The sequence below is a fragment of the Bicyclus anynana genome, chromosome 25 (genome assembly GCF_947172395.1).
Source record: "Bicyclus anynana chromosome 25, ilBicAnyn1.1, whole genome shotgun sequence".
Taxonomy (NCBI): domain Eukaryota; kingdom Metazoa; phylum Arthropoda; class Insecta; order Lepidoptera; family Nymphalidae; genus Bicyclus; species Bicyclus anynana.
In genome coordinates, this window is record NC_069107.1 from 4,112,030 (window position 1) to 4,133,320 (window position 21,291).

General features: G+C 38.4%; 1 protein-coding gene across 3 annotated transcripts in view; it reads left to right on the top strand.

Moving 5' to 3' along the window:
• Window positions 1–21,291, top strand: part of LOC112050383 (uncharacterized) — a 249,693-nt gene that overhangs the window by 188,738 nt on the left and 39,664 nt on the right. For all 3 annotated transcript variants that reach the window (XM_052889361.1, XM_052889362.1, XM_024088637.2), the window contains 3 exons: window positions 4,771–4,941; window positions 7,619–7,763; window positions 14,350–14,477. In XM_052889361.1, the coding sequence (XP_052745321.1) occupies window positions 4,771–4,941; window positions 7,619–7,763; window positions 14,350–14,477 (444 nt within the window). The remainder of the gene's footprint in view (window positions 1–4,770; window positions 4,942–7,618; window positions 7,764–14,349; window positions 14,478–21,291) is intronic.

Below are 21,291 nucleotides of genomic sequence, written 5' to 3' on the forward strand. Positions count from 1 at the left end.
TGGGAATACGTGAAGATGGCCTTACCTAGAACAAATTACATAGTGACCATAATATATACGAACTAGCAGACCCCCGCGATTCGTCTGCGTGGATTTCAGTTTTTCGCAAATCTTGCAAAATTATGCGAATAAGAGTAGCCTATGTGTTAATCCAGGGTATTATTTATCTTCGTTTTCACTTTCAGCCAAATCGGTTCAGTAGTTGCGGCGTTAAAGAGTGACAAACTGTTGCGTTTATAATATTAGTAGGATACATTAGCTTCAACCCGTGGATATTCTTCAATTTATTTAGTGTCGGATGACAGAAAGAACCGCATGTGCAGTATGAATTCAAAATATTATTTGTAGTGCGCCTATACAGTATTACGTATGTATATTAGGAATAGTCAGTTTCAGCAAAGTAATCTAGATCGGGGGTAAGGTTTAAAAAGCTGATAAATAAAAAAAAAATGTTCCCAACTCCTTCTATCTTTTTCTGTTAGTCTAAGTTATCCTAGGAACTACTCAATTATTAATGCAAGAAAAATAATTCTTGTATCCACAAACTTGTTAAAGGCCCTCGCTCAGTTTGAGCTCTGAAAACAATTCGAAACTAAATTCCGCCTGTCTAAAATTTTCCCGTTACTAAAGTCATGGGTCCATAATTGTTCTAACCCAGATTTTACAGCCTCAATTTTCACGAGTTTGATCTGCGAAAATGAAGGTTAAACTGAGAATATTCAAACTTCAAAATAGAGTTTATCAAACTGTTGTGCCCTTCATATAATTAACTTTGACACTGGGTTTAAATTTGTTTGTAATATTTAAAAAGGAGAATGGCGAGATTGCATGTATTTTAAGACTAGCTGATAGAAGTAGCTTGCATAATGGAAACTTATTAATAGTTGTTTATCGTGATTAAACTAAGAAATAAGTAAATGGTAAGCAGTCTTAAAAAGCAAGGAAAAAAGATATACCTTAAATTAATAGGTACCCTATTTAAACATAAATGTGAAAAACACCACCGCCAGTGCGTGATTGCTTCATAAATACGACAAGGCGTTTTTGCAGACGACTTTTTTTGTGAATAAAATGCACTTTTTTCTTTTCAACCCCGTTCTCTTAAATCCCAATATTTTATTTACAAGCATCTTACAAAATAATAGTTTTAATCAATGCAAATGTATTTGCGTACGACACTTCAGAGTGTGACTCCCACTTTCGCCAACCTCCTTTCTATCTATACTAATATTATAAAGAAGAGTTTGTTTGTTTGTTTGTTTGATTGATTGAACGCGGTATAAGTAGCAGTTCAATCAAAAAAAAATACGAAATATAATGTCATTCAAAAATTTTTAAATTTCAACATCTATTCTATACTAATTTATAAGGCTGAAGAGTTTGTTTGTTTGATTGAACGCGCTAATCTCAGGAAATACTGGTCCGATTTGAAAAATTCTTTCAGTGCTAGATAGCTCGTTTATCGAGGAAGGCTATAGGCTATATATTATCCCCGTATTCCTACGGGAACAGGAACCACGCGGGTAGTTAATAATAAACCTTGGATAATATTATACAAAGTTTATCTTAGCAATTTTTATGTTATTACCTTTGTACAGATCACTTATTGACTTCTTCTCGTGTTCAGTGCTCAGCTGTTAAGCCGATGGATTAATCAACTAGTTGTTAAGAGAACTTCTGTCGTATTTCAAATTCTCGGATTCATCTTCGCTGGATTCAAATTATTTCGCGGAATTTCCTTTTTTAATTTGCTTTGCTCGTATGTCTGACTTTAATCCCCGACGGAGAAGGTTGTTATACATTTATTGTGTTTATCTATGGTATATGTATGGTGTTGTATTCATTCTCACGCGTTTCAGACAGTACGCCGAGAAACATTTTTAAATTAATTATTAATTTTTACAGCCTCCGTGGCGCAGTGGTATGCGCGGTGGATTTACAAAATGGAGGTCCTGGGTTCGATCCCCGGCTGGGCAGATTGAGATTTTCTTAATTTGTCCAAGTCTGGCTTGTGGGAGGCTTCGGCCGTGGCTAGTTACCACCATACCGGCAAAGACGTACCGCCAAGCGATTTAGCGTTCCGGTACTATGCCGTGTAGAAACCGAAAGGGGTGTGGATTTTCATCCTCCTCCTAACAAGTTAGCCCGCTTCCATCTTGGACTGCATCATCACTTACCATCAGGTGAGATTGTAGTCAAGGGCTAACTTGTAAAGAATAAAAAAAAAAATTCGGAACGAGATAATGTACCACGAAATTTGTAGGACATTGTAGGATTTTTTGGTAAAGTTGAGCTACTCACGGAAAATTAACTAGATAGTAATCAATTATAAAAATGTTCCACAGATCCTAGACTATTTCTAATTCAGATAAATTTATTATTATTATTGAGACGGGCAGCGTGACGTCAGGAATGTGTATTCAGCAATGAAAATCTTCGTATAGTTCCAACAAAGTGTATTATCACCAACAAAGATCGCGCTCGACTGACTACCAGACGACAAAAATAATTACCGACTATGACTCAAACAGTTTTACAATTCAAAATGGTTTCTGTATCTTACAACTACTTTTTAATTATACAGTTTTACGGCTTAGTCTAACATTATGAAATTAATATCATTATAATATTTAAATTAATTATAAAATGTAAATAGTTTACTTTAATCTGAGTTTAAATAATAAAGCTAAAGATAGAATCTTTAGGTTTAGTCAAATCAGTATCTTATAAACGAAAAACTGTAATCATGACATTGAAGAATTATTATCAGCAAATAACAGACAATGTTTACAATAACATATAGATAGTTTAGTATATTTATAGTTTGTTAGATGGAACTCGTAACACTATGGCATGGACTAATTTGATTTGACAATAATTATAATTAGAATTATACCTACTGCTCTGAAGCCGTAATTGTTTTGATTAATTATATATTATAATAAATAATAAATACTAATTATACTATAGGCATGTATTAAATATATTATAACTACTGGACGCCCGAGACTTCGTTCGCGTGAAATTGTATTTTTTACAAATCCCGCGGGAACCTTGGACTTTTTCGGGATAAAAAGTATGCTATGTTCTGCTTCAAGGTCCAACATATCTCCAAATCGCTTAAACGGTATGGCATTTATAATATTAGTATAGATTAGTATGTATTTGTCAAAATTTCTGATGACTTACTTTGCAACTGAGAGTCTTTGTTTCCGAATCCAAGAGTTTTTTTTTTCAAAATTGACCTCACTTCGATATAGCGTTCTGGTACGATCCGTGTAAAAAATGGTCAAATCTAAACTAATATTATAAGATTTGATTTTTGTTTTTTACAATTTATTAAAAAGTAATCGATTTATTTTGAAAAAACTCTCACTATTAGTAACCCACATCTTTACCTAGTATAGGCTATATTTTATCCCCTTATTCCCACGGGAACGGGAACTATATGCGGGCTATGCCGCAGGGCGTCTGCTAGATGTGAATAAATCAGAGGTTCCTAAAATCGTTTTTCTCATAGACCACTTTCGAAATCTAGCTTGTTCCGGTGAACCCCCGCTACGTTTCTACCATTTCCCAAATTTCGAAAAACTATGTAACTGGTGGACCACTTTGGGAACTGTAGTGTTTGCACACACTCTCTGGGTGATCGGTTGATCACTCGGGTTATCATGTGCAACTAACTCCTCTCTTGTCCGAGGCTTGTATTTATAGACTCATCTATTGACAGTCTAGGCTGTTGACATATACTACAGGAACCAATGGTGTAAATAAACCAATTTAAATGCATCGTCGCTTTACATAAAACGAGATAGCAGTCAATCGTTAATATTATAAAAGAAAAGAAATATCTACGTATAGCAAAGCGACCTCTATCCTGCCCAATACACGAAATTATCTGAAGCATTAGGGTAGTTTTTGCCATTAGGGGTTGGCACTGACCAAATTACTATTATTTTTTTCCCTCTACCGATTGAGAAGCCCTCGGAATTAGAAAGGACATTGGTAATGGTGGTCTGACGTGATCAGATTAATCTTACATCTCTATAGCATTTTCGATATTGGGAATATAGAAAAATACTAAATGGGATTTTGAACAAAATGTTAATTTATAATAATATTATAAAGCTGAAAAATGTTTGTTTGGTTGGACGCTCTAATCTCAGGAACTACTGGTCCGATTTGAAAAATTCTTTCAGTGTTAGATAGCCCATTTATCGAAGAAGGCTTATTAGCCTTCTTCGATAAATGAGCCCGTTCCCGTTCCCTATAGCTATTGGCTATAGGGAACGGGAACCACGCGGGTGTACCGCGCGTCAGCTAGTCCTACTATCCTACTAATATTATAAACGCGAAAGTTTGTATAGATGATTGGATGTTTGGAACTCTTTAACGCCGCTACTACTGAAGCAATTTAGCTGAAATTTGGAATGGAAATAGATTTTACTCTGGATTAACACATAGGCTACTTTTTATTCCGAAAAAATCCATCGTTTACCGAGATTTGCGAAAACTGATGATTTTGATGATATGAATGTTTGTTACTCTTTCACGCCTCGACTACTGAATCGAATTAGCTGAAATTTGGTATTGAGATATATTATAGCCCGGATTAACACATAGACTACTTTTTATCCCGAAAAAATCCATGGTTTCCGAGGTATTTGTGAAAAACTAAATTCCACGCGGACGAAGTCGCGGGCGTCTGCTAGTATTTTTTTTTTTTTTTTTATTATTATATTTTTAGTCTGACTGTATATTTTGTTCCAGTGGCTTGCTCTACGGTGACGGTGACTAAGTGTCAGGCTGCGCTGCGTACGCTCCAAGCGTTCCCGTTCTTTAAGCCGACGTGCCTCTGTCGGGAACCGAACGTGGACCCCGAGTGCAATTCGTTCCGCGACTTCCTGTTCGACCATCCCTGCGTATTCGTCATGAAGAAGGGTGAGAAATTCATCATTATCGACCCATAATCGGCTCACTGCTGAGCACGAGTCTCCTCTCAGAACAAAAGGCCAATAGTCCACCACGCTGGCCACCGGATTGGCAGACTTCACACACGTAAAGAATTAAGAAAATTCTAAGATATGCAGGTTTCCTCACGATGTTTTTCCTTTACAGTTTGAGACACGTGATATTTAAATTCTTAAAATGCACACAACTGAACAGTTGGAGATGCATGCCTCGGATCGGTTTCAAACCCGCCACTGAGCTCATATCCACTGAGCTATCATGGTTATTAAATATTACGGGTGAGAAATTACATACACAAGAAAAAAAATCATTTTCTTTTCATCGTAAATCTATATGTACATGCATTGTCTATTCTAATATTAGAAACAGGTAAAGTTTGTGAATTTAGCATGTTTGTTAGTATCGGGTAATCTCGGGATTTACTAAACTGATTTTGAAAATGCTTTTACCAATAGAATGCATGTACATGTCATAGGCTATATTTTATCCCCATATTCCCTAACGACTGAAGTTGGGAAACCAAAAATCGCAAACCAAGTCGAACTTCTGATTCTTAGTTCCCAATATATTTTGTTATCAGTCACGTTCACTTTAAAGCCAAGGCTGAATAATCTAAGAGATTTTGCAATTCAATCGCGAAGTAAGCCTCAAAATGGCTGCATTAGCATAATTGATATTAACATGTCTATCTCAACCGCTCCACGACGCCCGTTATCTGAAGGCAGTAACTTCACAAATACCTTCAAATATACATTACTGTTTGTTTCACTACAATCTTTATGCGTTGCTTGTCAACCCTACTTAGATAAGTAAATCAGTAAAAAGAGATGTAGAGTGAGAGATTAACAGAATCATCTTCTTCTCCTTCTTTCTTCTGGGCCGTTTCCGCACTTGGCCATGTGATTGGCCGTTGTACGTGGGTCTCTCGGTGTAGGTTCCCGCTGGATTCACTCCATCCAGCCGAGCTCGCTCCAGAAGCTTAGCAGGCCGCCCCGATCGCCGATAGCCTCATGGAGTGTCGCTGATGAGCCAATGTAGGTTGCTCGTTGTTCCGTTACGCCTCTGCAACTGAGCATAACGTGTAGCGGTGTCTCGTTTTCCTCCATGCAGGCTCTGCTCAGAGGACTATCAGTCATACCTAGAATTGAAAGGTGTTTGTTTAGCGGGCAGTGACCTGTTATTAGGCCAACTACTGTTCTCAACTTATCTCGTGTGAGGTGCATGAGTTTCTTTGTTATCCTTGGGTCAAGGCCTGGAAGTGCCTCTTTTATGTTTGCATGTGATTATGCTGGCCCATAATTCGGCGTGGATGCTAATGGTTTGTTTAACAGAGTCATACTTACTTGCCTATTTATCATCATCTCCTTTCCCTTATCCCACTAAAGTAGGGCCGGCATAATGGCAAACTTAATATTTATTATTTATTTTTGGCATATGATTTTGTGACCGGCTGCTTGCCTGATGTCATCCTTGGGAGTTTTCTGATGGGCCTTTCAAACAGCCACCTTTCGATTCAAGCGGCACCTTATTGACAGTGGTCCCCTTGCACAGAGAGAGTCTTATTAAACTGCGTGCTGAAGCCGGTGCAACCCATAAAAAAAAACAAAAGTCACGCGTCTCCTTGTTATGAGTTTTGATTCCCGATTGAAATAAGCGTTTTAAACCTAAATTGTTTCACAACTTTCATGGGGCCGTAGACCTGAGTATACTAGTCCAGAGTCGGTTAGTGCCCGATAAAAAGGCAACAAGAATAGCTACACCAAGAACAGTCCATCTAAATTCAAAACCACTAATCCGAATTTACGAACGGCTAAAACAAGATTCACCAGCCGGTAATGCAAAACTGTTGCATAACCGTGGTTTTCTATTTGGCATAGATCCAGAAATAAAGAACAACCTGAAAGGCCGTGAAGTTTATAAAATTAGAAACGGTATCGATTCCGCCCGCCCTACATCGGCGTTGGGGTTGTAAATTGTGCCCAATTACTATTGCTGGTTAACTGCGCTAAGTATAGATTATGCTGCAGCACTTGCCTCGTGTAATGAAGGCGTAATGTGGCACTTTCGCTTTAAACTGCGATAGTCTGATCGTAAATAATATTAACGAGGTTAGTGGCCTATTTGCAGTTAACACAACTTAGTTCATTTTGCTAGCTAAGCATTGACTGTGATCTAAGTTATGTATTATTCGCAATAGACCGCAAGATTGAGTCTCCGCTAAGTGACTCTCATCCTCAGACCAAATAATTTATAGGACCTGCCTTGCTAGACGTTACTTTTCTGTCAAAGTATATGATCAACGATCTAATGCGTAGTAGTGTACCCAACTGTTACTTAATCGAGACCGGGGACCGCAGCATAAAATGCTGAAAACGGTATGTGGCTCAAGTATGCCTCTTTGACTGAGAGTTACATATTTGTTGCTTTTGGCCATGGAGTTGCAGTGCCAAAAAAATATTCAAAGGAAAAGGAAGGATGGTGAGGCCTCGACTGGTGACAAAAGCGCTGGCTCATTCTTTGTGCAAAGGATCAGCCTGGCTGTCCAGCGCTGAAATGCAGCCAGTAATCTTGCCACCATTCCACATGGGCATGATTTGTAAAGTTATTAAGTTCCTTATCATATTCTTACTGTTACTTTTCTTTGCAGAAAAGGACCCGTACCCCGTGGAGACCCTGCCTACCTGCACGTACGCGCTCAGCGTTTGTCACAACGAGAAGGCTTGCTCGGTGCTGTTCGAACGGTTCAAGAACGCTTGCAAGGCGCGCGAAGGCGAATGCCGTATGGAAGACAGGTATTTATATTAACAAAAAATATACAGGGTGTCCCAGAATTCAACGTCAAGCCGAAATGGGGTGACAGGATTGATTGTAACCATCATGAGAAAAATGAGAAAAAAAGTCTATCCCAGGCAGTTTGAAAATTATGGGCATTTAAGAAAAACCTAGAAATTTGGTCAAACTGTAACCATTTTTCGGTTATTGTGGTTGATTTTTATTATTTTTGTTCATTTAAACTTTGGAACCTTAGCCCTAAATAACATTTCTAGAATCTAAGTCAAAAATAATGACACAATTGCACCAAGTTATCTTGAATTAAGACTATTTGTTAAACTATAAATTTAAAAAAAATATTTATTGTCGACTTTGAAAGACCCTCCTTTACAACTCAACGGTTTGACGTTGAGTTCTGGGACACCCTGTATACCTATATTTTATAATTTTTAGTGGCACAATTCTTATCCCACACCAACAGACTCCATGGCCAAAGGGTTTCCACATCAAAAAGAACAAATACGTAACTCTCAGTCAGAGAGGCATACCTGTGCCACATACCGGTCTGTCACATATCGGACATTGTAATTTTAGTTAACAATTGGGTTTACGGAATACGAAATAACGAAAAATGCAGTTGTTTTTGATTTGATGTTAATTATATCACGTAGACTAGACGTAGACGTATTATATTGTAGTATAGAGACATGATAGCCCAGTGGGTATTACCTCTGCCTCCGATTCCGGAGGGTTTGGAGTGGGGGGGGGTGCACTTGGTGGGGGGTTTAATTACTTTTAATTTTTTTTTCATTTAAAAAAATTAAATTTCACGTGTCTCAACGGTGAAGGAAAACATCATGAGGAAACCTGCATACCAGAGAACTTTCTTAATTCTCTGCGTGTGTGAAGCTTAACCCCTCTCATTCTGAGAGAAGATTGAAGCTCAGCAGTGACCCGACTATGGGTTGATAATGATGATAGTAAGAGTTAGTAAATTGAACCTTAGCGACCACGGCCAACAAATAGATGTGGTTGTGGTCGCATAGTAGGTGAGGTCCCTTACTGTCCGGGTCAAACGTGCCGCCAGCCAATGTGCGAAAATCCCTAATGTAATTTCCTAATGGATGTCCATTGTGTACTTTTAGGTCACCTAATTTCATATTTTATTTATGCATTGGAAGAATTTATCACATACGATCTCATTGGATTTCTATTGGAAACCAGCATACTGTAGAAATAAAGTAGTTGTGATTGGTCGATATTTGTCTATTTTTCACGAGATAACTCATTGTGTTGTGTGGCATAATTCACTAATAAAGCTTTTTTCTTTTCTTTCTTTCTTCTTTCATTTGTCGCATGCAAGGCCTTCTGCAGTTACGATTTGGTGTGTTTTATGAGATGGTCCATTTCAGGTCCACTCTCGTACCCCGTATCATTAAAATTTAAAAAATACAATAATTTTATTAAAATCTAAATAAGTGAATAAATCTAACTAAATAAAAAGAAATAAATAAAATTAAAACCCAAGTTTTTGAGTTATATCAAGATGGCGCCCTTAAAGCAACTATGACATGACAATTGACAGCAAACGTCAAATCGACTACTGCATTGAAAACGTCATCAATCCGCCATTATTATTTTTAATAGTGTTGCATTTCTTTGGAGATAATGAATATTATTTCGTAAGAGTTAAAGTAAATTCGTAGATTTGTATAAACGAAAATAGTTAAAAAAATATGTTCTTTTATTTCCGCCAGGGTACAATGAGTGATCCTGGGCTCCATACAATTTTGGACTTTTTTCTTTGAAAATCAGGTTTTTTAAACAATAATAGGTACATGTTGATTTTTTACCTTTTTAAATTTTCGCCCAAACTCCAAAAGCCAAAAATGTTAAGTGAACAAAAAATTCGACAGCAAAACTTCTCGAAATTTGTACACAATTTTCAAGTTGGGACAAATTGCCCCAAAATGTTTTCCAATACGATTCAACTATAAACTTTTACCTTTAAAAGGGAAAATAATAGTCGGGTTTGTTCAAATGTTATTAAATTTTTTTCAACTTGACAAAGCAAAACTTTCGCTGCGAAGTTTACAGTAACTTTGTATTGTATTTTATTGTATTGAACAATAAGTCTTATTCTATTTGGTGGAATTGTTTCCACTGCTGAAACTACGATCGAGTACAATAAAAAAATGGCAGATTCAGAAGAGATTACGAAAATAAGAAAACTAATGTCGAACAAAGGTTATTCACAACATTTGTCAGGACTACTTAATTAACAAATCAAACTATAACTAAAATGGCAGAGAATGACCTTGAGTGAAGTCACGCACTTGTGAACGTTGTGTGTGAACAAAAACTCCCCGCCTATCCCAAGTAACCCATAAATAATTACATAACAAGAGATGTGGACGGCTCAAACACCACGAGCACACTGAAGCCGTCCGTAACGCAAGTCGTTGCAACGCGGCGATAACAATTTTTACTATTTTTTTACCTGATGGTAAGTGATGATGCAATCTAAGATGGAAGCGGGCTAAATCCACACTCCTTTAGGTTTCTACACGGCATCGCATCAGGACCCTAAATAGCTTGACGGTACGTCTTTGCCGGTAGGGTGGTAACTAGCCACGGCCGAAGCCTCCCACCAGCCAGACCTGGACCAATTAAACCAGCTCCCTGTAACGCGCTTGATGTCCTCGGTCCACCTAGTGGGGGGTCGACCAACACTGCGCTTTCCCGAACGCTGCTCAGCCGAGCTGGATTTGGCGATTTCTCGAAAATGAACCTACCTAACTGGACTGTGTGCCCTATATATTCGGTAAACCTGAATAAAATGTCCTACTTAAATCGATTCTCAGCTCAGGAAATTTCATCATTATCAAATCTTATTTCAACAGCGCACTAAGAGCCAGGTCTCCCTGCTTAGAAGATTTTATATATTTTATATTGGCTTAGATTCGGTCGGTAAGGCATCGGCTAGGGCAAGCTATACAACTTATTCAAGGCACAGAAAACATATGTACAAGTCGTCGTTATCAACCCATATTCGGCTCACTGCTAAGCTCGAGTCTCCTCTCTGATTGAGAGGAGAATAGTACACCACGCTGGCCCAATGCGGATTGGCAGACCTTACACACGCAGAGAATTAAGAAAATTCTCTGGTATGCAGGTTTCCTCACGATGTTTTCCTTCACCGTTTGAGACACGTGATATTTAATTTCTTATAATGAATGAAAAGTTGGAGGTACATGCCCCAGACGGGATACGTGATAGTCCAGTGGATATGACCTCAACCTCTAATTCCGGAGGGTGTGGGTTCGAATCCGGTCTGGGGCATGTACAAGTATTCAAGGTCAATAAAGTAAAATGTATCTCCATTGCCGGGAGCGTTACAAAAGTAAGTTTGAAACAAAACACAAGGTTCCGGTAAAAGGTGAAAAATCTTTCCGAAATAAATTCCGCTGCTATAGAATTTCGTGAAATTGGACTCGACGAAATTTCACAACGCAAACCTCCCCCTTTTACTATTATATTCTTTTAAGAAAAGCCTTAATGAAACTCATTAATATTGTAGTAGGTCTTTTCTCTACAGCGGGTCTATAATGGAGTCAATTAATTCAGGTTACCGGTTACTCAGTGCCAAAGAGAATTGTTTTCGCCTAATTTTTACTTGTAACCAACCGTCGCTCCACGGTTTCAACCGCGTAGTTCCCGTTCCCGTGGGAATACGGGGATAAAATAAAGCGTATGACACTCACAAATAATGTAGCTTTCCACTGATAAAAGAATTTTTAAAATCGGTTCAGTAGATCAAGAGAATACCCGCTACAATCTCACAAACGTTCATCATCATTTATCAACACTAGGTGACGCCCCGCGGATTCACCCACGTAGTTAAAGTTCCTGTAGGAGTATAGGAATAAAATATAGTTTATGACACTTACAAATAACGTGGCTTTTTATTGGTGAAAGAATTTTCAAAATCGGTTTAATAGATTTGCAGATATATAAATAAAGGTAATTAGATAACCTAGTGAGCTTCGTGCCATCATAGCTAGAGAAGAAATAAAGACCTTGACCTCGCTAGAACTGCTCCATTTATATGGGATTTATTACAGTGACATGAAACAGTTGAAATATAGACCGTCATGGCCGACAGGCGTTTTGGCTCGAATTGTCAATAACATATTTAAAAAACTAAATTTCATATAATCACGTCTACAAAAAAAAATAAAAAACATTTTTTTCAGTCTAGTAGAACGATAATGAATTACTTAAGACCATTTAAAAAAAAAGTGTGAACTAGAAGAAGAAGAAGAAGAAATACTTTATTGCACACAAAAATACAATTATAAATTAAAACAATAAAAAGATAAATTAAACTTAGCATGCAAAGGCGGCCTTCTTCTCTTCTTCTTCTTCTTTCCTGGGCCTTTTCCGCACTTGGCCATTTGTGTTTGGCCGTTGTACGTTGGTCCCTTTGGTGCTGGTCCCCGCCGGAGTTACTCCAGCCAGCCGAGCTCGCTCCAGAAGTTTAGCAGGCCGCCCAGGTCGCCGAACGCCTCATGGAGTGTTGCTGGGGATCCAATGTGTGCTGCGCGTTGTACGGATACACCTCTGCATCTAAGCATAACATGTATCGGGGTTTCCTCTTCCTCCATGCATGCTCTGCACAGAGGACTGTCGGTTATACCTAGAACCGAAAGGTGTTTATTTAGTGAACAGTGCCCTGTCATTAGTTCTGTTACCGTTTTGAGTTTGCTACGTTTAAGATTAAGTAGTTTTGTTGTTAGTCGTGGGTTGAGGTTTGGAAATGCCTCCCTAGTATGTTTGCACTCATTTGTTTTGGCCCATGACTCCTCATGTGACATCAGCGTGTCCCTGCGGAGCCATGTTTTGTACTCACTGAAGGGTATTGGTACTATAGGAAGTGGTCCATTAACCTTCAGTGTTGTACCTTTGCGTGCGAGTTCGTCTGCTCTGTCGTTTCCCGTGTTACCGTTATGACCCTTCACCCATTTTAGTGTGACGTTATTTGTTTTTGTTAAGTTTGTTAGAGCTATGTGACAGTCTGAGATAAGCTTTGAGGAGGTCGTGTGTTTTTCAAGAGCTTTTAGTACTGCTTGACTATCACTGCATATGTTTATATTAAAATTTGTTACCTTTCTAGCGTTCATTGCTAGAGCCGCAGTTGTGATTCCAACGCATTCGGCCTGGAAGACGGAGTTGCTCTTACCCAGTGCTTGTGTGATGTTTATGTTGAACTCTGGACAGTAGACTCCAGTACCTGTTCCTGTGTTTGTTTTTGATCCGTCTGTGTACACTTCCACTGTGTGTACATTTGGTTTTGTTTCCGTATCATTTATAATGATGTTGTATTTCTTGTCCATCAGGTGTTGTTTCATTGTTTTGTCACATATCCACCCTAGGTTTGGGTGTTTTGCCATTTCTTTCATTAATATGCTTGCATGGCCTGTGTTTGTATCTTTCCATTGCCCGCTAGATTTTAGTCTGAGGGCTGTTAAAGTTGCTTCCTCTTTAATACGTAGGTGAAGGGGTGGTATTCCCAGTATTACCTCTAGAGCGGTTGTGGGTGTTGTACCCATGCTGCCTGTTATTGCTAGACATGCTTGCCTTTGGAACTTTTGTAGTTCTTGCTGGCATGTTGTTAGTAGTGTTCTAGGCCACCAGATTATGGAGGCATAGGTCATAGAACTTCTTACCACTGTTTCATATAGCCATTTCACTATGTGTGGTTTAAGGCCCCACGTTTTCCCTATCATGCGTTTGCATTGAGTCATGATTATGGTTGATCGTTGGATCTTTGTGTCTATGTGTTTCTTCCAGTTCAAGTTTTGGTCCATTATTACCCCTAAATATTTTACCTCAGTGGATAGTGTTAGGGTTGTATTGAATAGTTTAGGTAGTTTCTTGAGGTCAGGCTTCCTCTTGTTTGTAAAAAGTATTAGTTCTGTTTTCTTTGGGTTTACAGATAGTTCATTTTCTGTGCACCATCTTTCTATTTGTTTAAGTGCATTTTGCATTATGTTGCCTAATGTGTTTTCATGTTTGCCGCTGATGAGTATTGTTATGTCATCCGCGTATCCTATCGTGGTGTAGCCTTTGGCGTTCAGTTTCCTTATCAGGTCATCCACCACCATGTTCCACAGGAGCGGCGAAAGGCGGCCTTATTACTAAAAGTAATCTCTACCAGGCAACCCCTGACGAGAGAACTTGCGAAGAAAGAGCGGGAAGATGCAATACAATATATGTGATTATATATATAAATAATTAAATAAATATAATATAATATATACGTAAATATAATATTAAAAACTAGCCTATTTAGAAATTATAAAAACCTAAACTGGCCTGATCTGAAAATCGAACGCAAGGCTATGTTGTACTACAGCACTACCACTGCACCAGAGGGATTAGGTTGCCTGGAAGAGATCGCTTTTTAGCGATAAGGCCGCCTATTGTGCATTTTCTTTTTTTTCCATCATTTTTCTGTATTGTATGTTTCTTTGTGGTGTACAATAAAGTGTATTTTCATTTCATTGTGAAACTCATGTAAAAATTACTTACTTTGTTCCCTAGGGAGGCCTGTCGCGAGGCCTGGGCCGGCCTTCGCCTGTCTCCGCTATTCGGCTGCATTTGCCCCAACACCCACATGAAGAAGCGCTGCGACCGGATCTTCGCCGTCGTCAACCACAACCCCTGCGTCGGTGAGTGCCACCTACCGCTACATGTGCTAAGGGATTTGAGCGAGAAACTGTATTATACTTACCGTGAATCGAGATCTTTATTACACTGACGTGCAAATACTAAAGGTCCATTTATATCTACAGACATTTAGCGTGCCAGACACGTGTCGTGGCAGACAAATAATATTCTTCTTTACAGTGTTTATTAACGTACTAGCTGATACCGCGCGGTTTTACCCGCGTGATTCCCATTCCCGTAGGAATACGGGGATAATATATAGCCTATAACCTTCCTTGATAAATGGACTATCTAACACTGAAAGAATTTTTCAAATCGGACCAGTAGTTCCTGAGATTAGCGCGTTCAATCAAACAAACAAACAAACTCTTCAGCTTTATAATATTAGTATAGATTTATATCTATCGTAACGCGGACGCGCAGACTTTGACAGACTGTAAATATAAATACGTTAATAAACACTGTATAGAAGAATATTATTTTGTCTGTCACGGCACGTGTCTGGCACGCTAAATGTCTGTAGATATAAAAAGACCTTAACTCATGCGTTTTGAATTACGAGAGTAATTTAAGTACTCTACATTTAATCTCATTTTCATCGTCTTCTGTACATGCAAGCGACTAATGGCATATGTCGTGAAGAGAAATAGTCAAAATGTCGACCAATGGCAGCGTAGTAGTCCCAGTCCAATCTCTATAACGCAATGAAAGATGTGAGTGATATTTCTGATTGCGCTGCTATTGGTTGATATGTATCTATTTCTCTTCATGAAATACGTCGTTTAGTCGCATGCTAGGCCTGTATCAGACAGCTTATTCATAGGTTTTGTCCTTGTCATTGAGAAATTGACAAAACTTACTGTTAGACTATCTAACACTTCGCAGAAGGTGGTGAAGCAAGCTTAATCATTTTATTTTTTATTTAAACAACAAAACAAGACTGGAGGAGATGAGGAAAATCAATTAAGAGGTAGTTAGAATGTATGAAAGATAATACGGCCTGGTCCTGTATTAGGCCTTTAAAATAGGATAATGATGGTGATAATTTCGCCACAATCGAGCGATTCTAATAAAGTATTCCACACACGTCCATTCCAATATAAAGTCAATAAGAAGGCAGGTAATATCGCATCCAATAAAACAAGTTGATTCAATATAGAGGAAAAGTTTGATTCTACTCACAAATCCCACTGAGACCTATTAATCTGTAGGGCTAACAACAAAACTGAAATTACCTAGGTAGGTATAGCATACATCTAGACTAATATTATAAAGAGGTAAAGTTTATAGAGGATAATCTTTAGATCTACTTAACCAATTTCAAAAATTGTTTTACCACTAGAAAACCACGTTATTTGTGAGTGTCATATGCTATATTTTATTCCCGTATTCTCACGGGAACGAGAACTACGCGGGTAGAACCGCGCAGCGTCTGCTAGTTGCATATAAAAAACTGCTGCTTCTGAACGAAAAACTGATCATCATAAAGTTATAGGTTTTGAAACGGCTTACCTGTTTAAAATGAAACTTACACTAAAAATAGATTACACTTCTCGCAACATACAACCGCTTAGTTTTTGAATAAAAGTAAATTCGCGATGTTAAACTTGAAAATGCTATAATTTTTTTCCCGGATCAGTTGTAACTAGTAACTCTTTTATGAAACCCTACCCTAAAACTCAGTCAGTTAGTTTGACTCAAAATCTTTTTTATTTAAATTAAACTTTATTTATCATTACTTATAATCAATTTTCTGCAGAGAGGTCAATTCTGTACATTAAATATAGTTTCAATATAAGTATAAGGGGGTGATTAGTAATCGATAGTGATGCCAAAAATGCAATCAGTAAAATTTTTGTCTGTCTGTCTGTATGTTCGTTATAGAAACAAAAACTACTCGACGCATTTTAACGAAACTTGGTACAATTATTCTTCATACTCCTGGGCAGGTTATAGTAAACTTTTCATCACGCTGCGATCAATAGGAGCAGAGCAGTGAAGGGAAATGTTAGGAAAAAGGGAGAAGTTACTCCATTTTTACAGCGATACTACTGTAAGGGCTGGATTAAACCTAAAAGGTATATAGAGACAGACGAAGTCGCGGGCGTCCACTAGTTTACCATTAATAAAAATCTTTGCTACAAACTACAAACATTTACAATAATTGCTCTCAGTCTTTTTTCAAAGACCTTATAAAATCTCTCAGCCCTGCAATTTCTTAACTATCACAAGAAAAATCCGAGAACATCTTGCAGGTAGCTTTTAATTAACTTTCAATGGAAATTAACGGACGATATTATAAAAAGACTTGTTTTAAAAATTGTTAAACAAATTGTTTAGCAATTTAAAAACAAACATTAGATTTTTTCGCATTTTCTTAAAATATGCAGAATCGTAATCTGCATGTTTTTCTAGTTCAAAACTGGAAACAGAATGCGGTCCTCGAATTATGTATACTCAATACCTCACAGCGCCTGGTCTAATAGGCTATATTTTATCACAGTATACCCACAGGTATGGGAACTACGCTGGAGAAACGGCGGGGCGTGTAGTGCTATTATACTAGCTGACGCCGCGCGGTTTTACCCGTGTGGTTCCCGTTCCCATAGGAATTCGGGGATAATATATAGCCTATAGCCTTGCTCGATAAATGGGCTATCTAACACTGTAATAAATTTTCAGATCGGACCAGAAGTTTCTGAGATTAGCGCGTTCAATCAAACAAACAAACTCGTCAGCTTTAGCTTTATAATATTAGTATAGATTAACAAAATTCTTACCTGAAAAAAATCCAATGAGTAAGTACCCACTAGAAGGCGTGCACTTAATTTTTTACTGAACAACTAAATTACTTTAGTTGATTTGCTAAAAACATTTAAAACAATTATTAAAAAAAGCTGAATTTCCACCGAAAATGGCGGCAAACGGTAATTTTGCCTGCATGTCCTAACTCCATATCAAAGTACCTATGGAACCAATTAAAATGTTTGCGGTAGCGTGAGCAAAGTATATATTTCTTGTTCAGCATGTAACTTAGCATGCCCGTTGTTCGGTGTTAAATACCTTTAAGTGGATAAATGTGGTCATATATTTAATTGCATATTAATAAGTACGTACCTACCTAGGCTACATAATGCAGACCACAATAATTGGGGCTACCTTCTTAAGAATTAGTGGCAGTAATTTTAGGTTTTTATCAAAACAAAACCGAACAAGTGCAAGTCGCAGTTGAGCATTCAGTGTTCCGTACAAATTTTTTGTTCATCATAAATCGAAAAATATGCATTATTAAAATTAAAAATCTGTTCAAGTTTGTGCCAATTTTTAAAGCTTTTATATCAATATAATATAAATATCTGGTTATTTTAATATTATATAGTTTTTAATTTTAAAAATTTAATTGAATTACAATTTTTTTGTTTTAGATATCTCCCTATATTTTTAGTTAGTACAAGTCGACAGCACTTGGCAGCAATTTCATAGTTCTACGAGTAAGTTAACGAGAAATCAATGAATGTTTATTCCTTATTTCCTTGAGTGTCCCGAAATATACGTTTTTACGACATTAACATGTTGCAAAATCTCTCTATTTTAAGTTGACTTAAACTGGTGACGTAGACTGTAGATCGATGTATGAGTGTATTGTTTTATAGCTTGGCAAATTCGTTTGTAACACTTCCGATGGTTTGCGCGGGTCGGGAGGGGGGTAGCGATGTCCCGCGCGCACGACTTCACACCCGCGCAGTCCCTTTCCCCCGTCGCCCGCATATCACGGGAGTGTCAACAACGAACATGCTAAGCTATAATTTCAACTCGTTCATTAATTACTAAGATAGACATACAACAAAGTGTTTTCTATAACCTTTTTTAACCGACTTCAAAAAAAAGAAAAGGTTCTCAATTTTATTTTATGTTTTTTAGATACGGAACCCTAAAAAATTATTCCCACAAAATTCTCAAAAAATGATAAATTTAATAAAAATAGAGGCTCCGTAACAATAGATCCATCAACCCTAAAAAGTTGAGAGGGTCTAATCCCTCGCGTTCGAGATGAGGCCGACCTCAATAAGACCTTAATGCTGTAAATCTATCTAAGCTTTGCTACGTACTCCGCTATTTTTATACCCTTTGCTTTATTAACCTTCTGCATTGCCAACATAAATTGAGCTCCCTTGTGTATCGTAGCGCATAATGTTTAGAGCTCAACGAACGTAGTTGCGAGTTCTATTCGAACGCTGCATCCTTAGAAAAATCTAACTGTTCACCCAATATTTATCTCTGTTTAGGTAATTTATTTTATAAATTCTATAAGTAAGGTTTCTTACCGACATCATCATAATTAATAGCCGATGGACGTCCACAGCTGGACATAGGCCTCTTGCATGGACTTCCGAAGCGTCTTTTAACGATAGCATAAAATGCTTTCCAGGCAACACAACACAAACACAAGCTACACAGCGTCTTCGCCACCGAAGAGGTCACCATCTTAGGGCGCCCGGACATGCACCCCTATGATATGGGTATCAAGCGTGTTTTTTAGTTTTCTAAACTATTCATGTCGACCCCCCACCAGGTGGACCGAAGACATCAAGCGGGTTGCAGGGAGCCGCTGGATGCTGGCGGCTCGAGACCGTTTTGTTTGGAAGCCCATGCAAGAGGCCTATGTCCAGTAGTGGACGTCCATCGGCTGACAATGATGATGATGATGATGAAACTATTCATGTGATTAAATAACAAATAGGCTCTTGACTATGAAGGAACGATTCAGTCTAAGATAAAAACAGGCTTATTTAGAAGAGTTACAAGTTTATTTTAACAACACATCGGACGGTTTCAACGCGGCATCGTACCGGTACGCTAAAATATAAGATAGACACAGAGTTTCTTTTTTATTCTTTACAAGTTAGCCCTTGACTACAATCTCACCACTCTCTCATCACTCACAGGTGTGGAATTTTAATTTTGGCTGGTGGGAGACTTCGGCCGTGGCTAATTACCACCCTACCGGCAAAGACGTACCGCCAAGCGATTTAGCGTTCCGGTACGATGTCGTGTAGAAACCGAAAGAGGTGTGGATTTTCATCCTCCTAACAAGTTAACCCGACCTTATAACTCCTAAGAAGAAAAATATGGCCACGGCCGAAGCCTCTCACCAGCCAAAATTTCCATTTAAAGAGAGACACTTAGAAGACGTAAAATACCATCGTCATCAATGGATCTTACCTAATTACCTTACTGTCGTATCTAAAAAACGCATGTTCAAAACGGCCAGAGTTAGTAAAAAAATGTACCAAATAGAATTTTATCTCAGCTATATGTTAGGTGTAGCTTTAAGTGTTAGCTAGGCCGCCTCTTAACGCCTCTTTTTAGGTTAAGTGTTGTCGACATAAACTTTGACTCGAGTGCTAGATTTGATATAGTCTGTAGACAAAACTATCTAGCTGATCTTCCCGACTTTGGTCGCATCACTATAAAGTCGCCTTCTCTGTCCCTATATCCCTAGATTTTTGTATGTTTAAATCTTTAAAACTACGCAACGGATTTTGATGCGGTTTTTTTAATAGAAAAAGGGATTGAAAGAGAAGGTTTATATGTATAACTAGTGACCCGCTCCGGCTTCGCACGGGTATTACACTAATATTGTAAAAGCGAAATTTTGTGCTTAAGTGTGTGTGTATGATTGTTCCTCCTTTACGCTTGGCTACTGAAGCGATTTGGCTAAAATTTGGAATGGTAATAGATTTCACTTTCATCTACTTTCATCCCGGAAAAATCCAGTTCCCGTGGTATTTGTGAAACACTGAATTCCACGCGGACGAAAACGCGGGCGCCCGCTATATATATATATGTCGGGAATAGTAGTCCGAGACGGATATGACGTCGCTCGATCTCGTGTTGGCTCATGCTGACGCTAGGTGGCGCGACTTGTTTCCGTAAAGAGTATGGAGTTAGAGAGGGGTAGCTATCGGACGGAAACGGGATCTGAGAATTTTCTTAATTCTCTAAGTGTGTGCTAATCTGCATTGGGCCAGCGTTGTGAATTAGCCTAAGCGCTCTCATACTAAGAGGAGACTCGTGCTCAGCAGTGAGCCGAATATGGGTTGTAGATGATGATGATTCCCATGGAAACGAAAACGACGTGACCGAAACCGCGGGCTAGTATCTATGTTTTTTTCTTTTATTCTTTACAAGTTAGCCCTTGACTACAATCTAACCTGATGGTAAGTGATAATGCAGTCTAAGATGGAAGCGGGCTAACTTGTTAGAAGGAGGATGAAAATCCACACTCCTTACGGTTTCTACACGACATCGTACCGGATTGCTAAATCGGTTGGCGGTACGTCTTTGCCGGTAGGGTGGTAACTAGCCACGGTCAAAGCGTCCCACCAGCCAGACCTGGACAAATTAAGAAAATCTCAATCTGCCAAGCTGGGTTCGAACCCAGGACCTCCATCTTGTAAGTCCACTGCGCCACGAAGGCCGTCAAAATCTACACAAACAGCATACCAAATATTTTCATCCTTACACAAAAATGTTTGTGTCTATTAAATATTTCCTTACCAAAGCAGAATTTGCGACGTAATATCGTTATGAAGCTCAAAATCAAATTACGTGGCGGCCAAAAATAACTCCCTCAATAAGCCGTAGCGTCAAATACGCTTAGCGAGATCCGCTTGTTTGAAACCACACTTTACAAAACCATGCGTTGGAAAATAATTTACGATTAAAATTGACTCGAAGTGTTTTTATAACCGCGGTTTTGTGTTAAGTGTTGGTTGATGTTTAACGTGGCAATGTATCATCAGGACCTAGGTT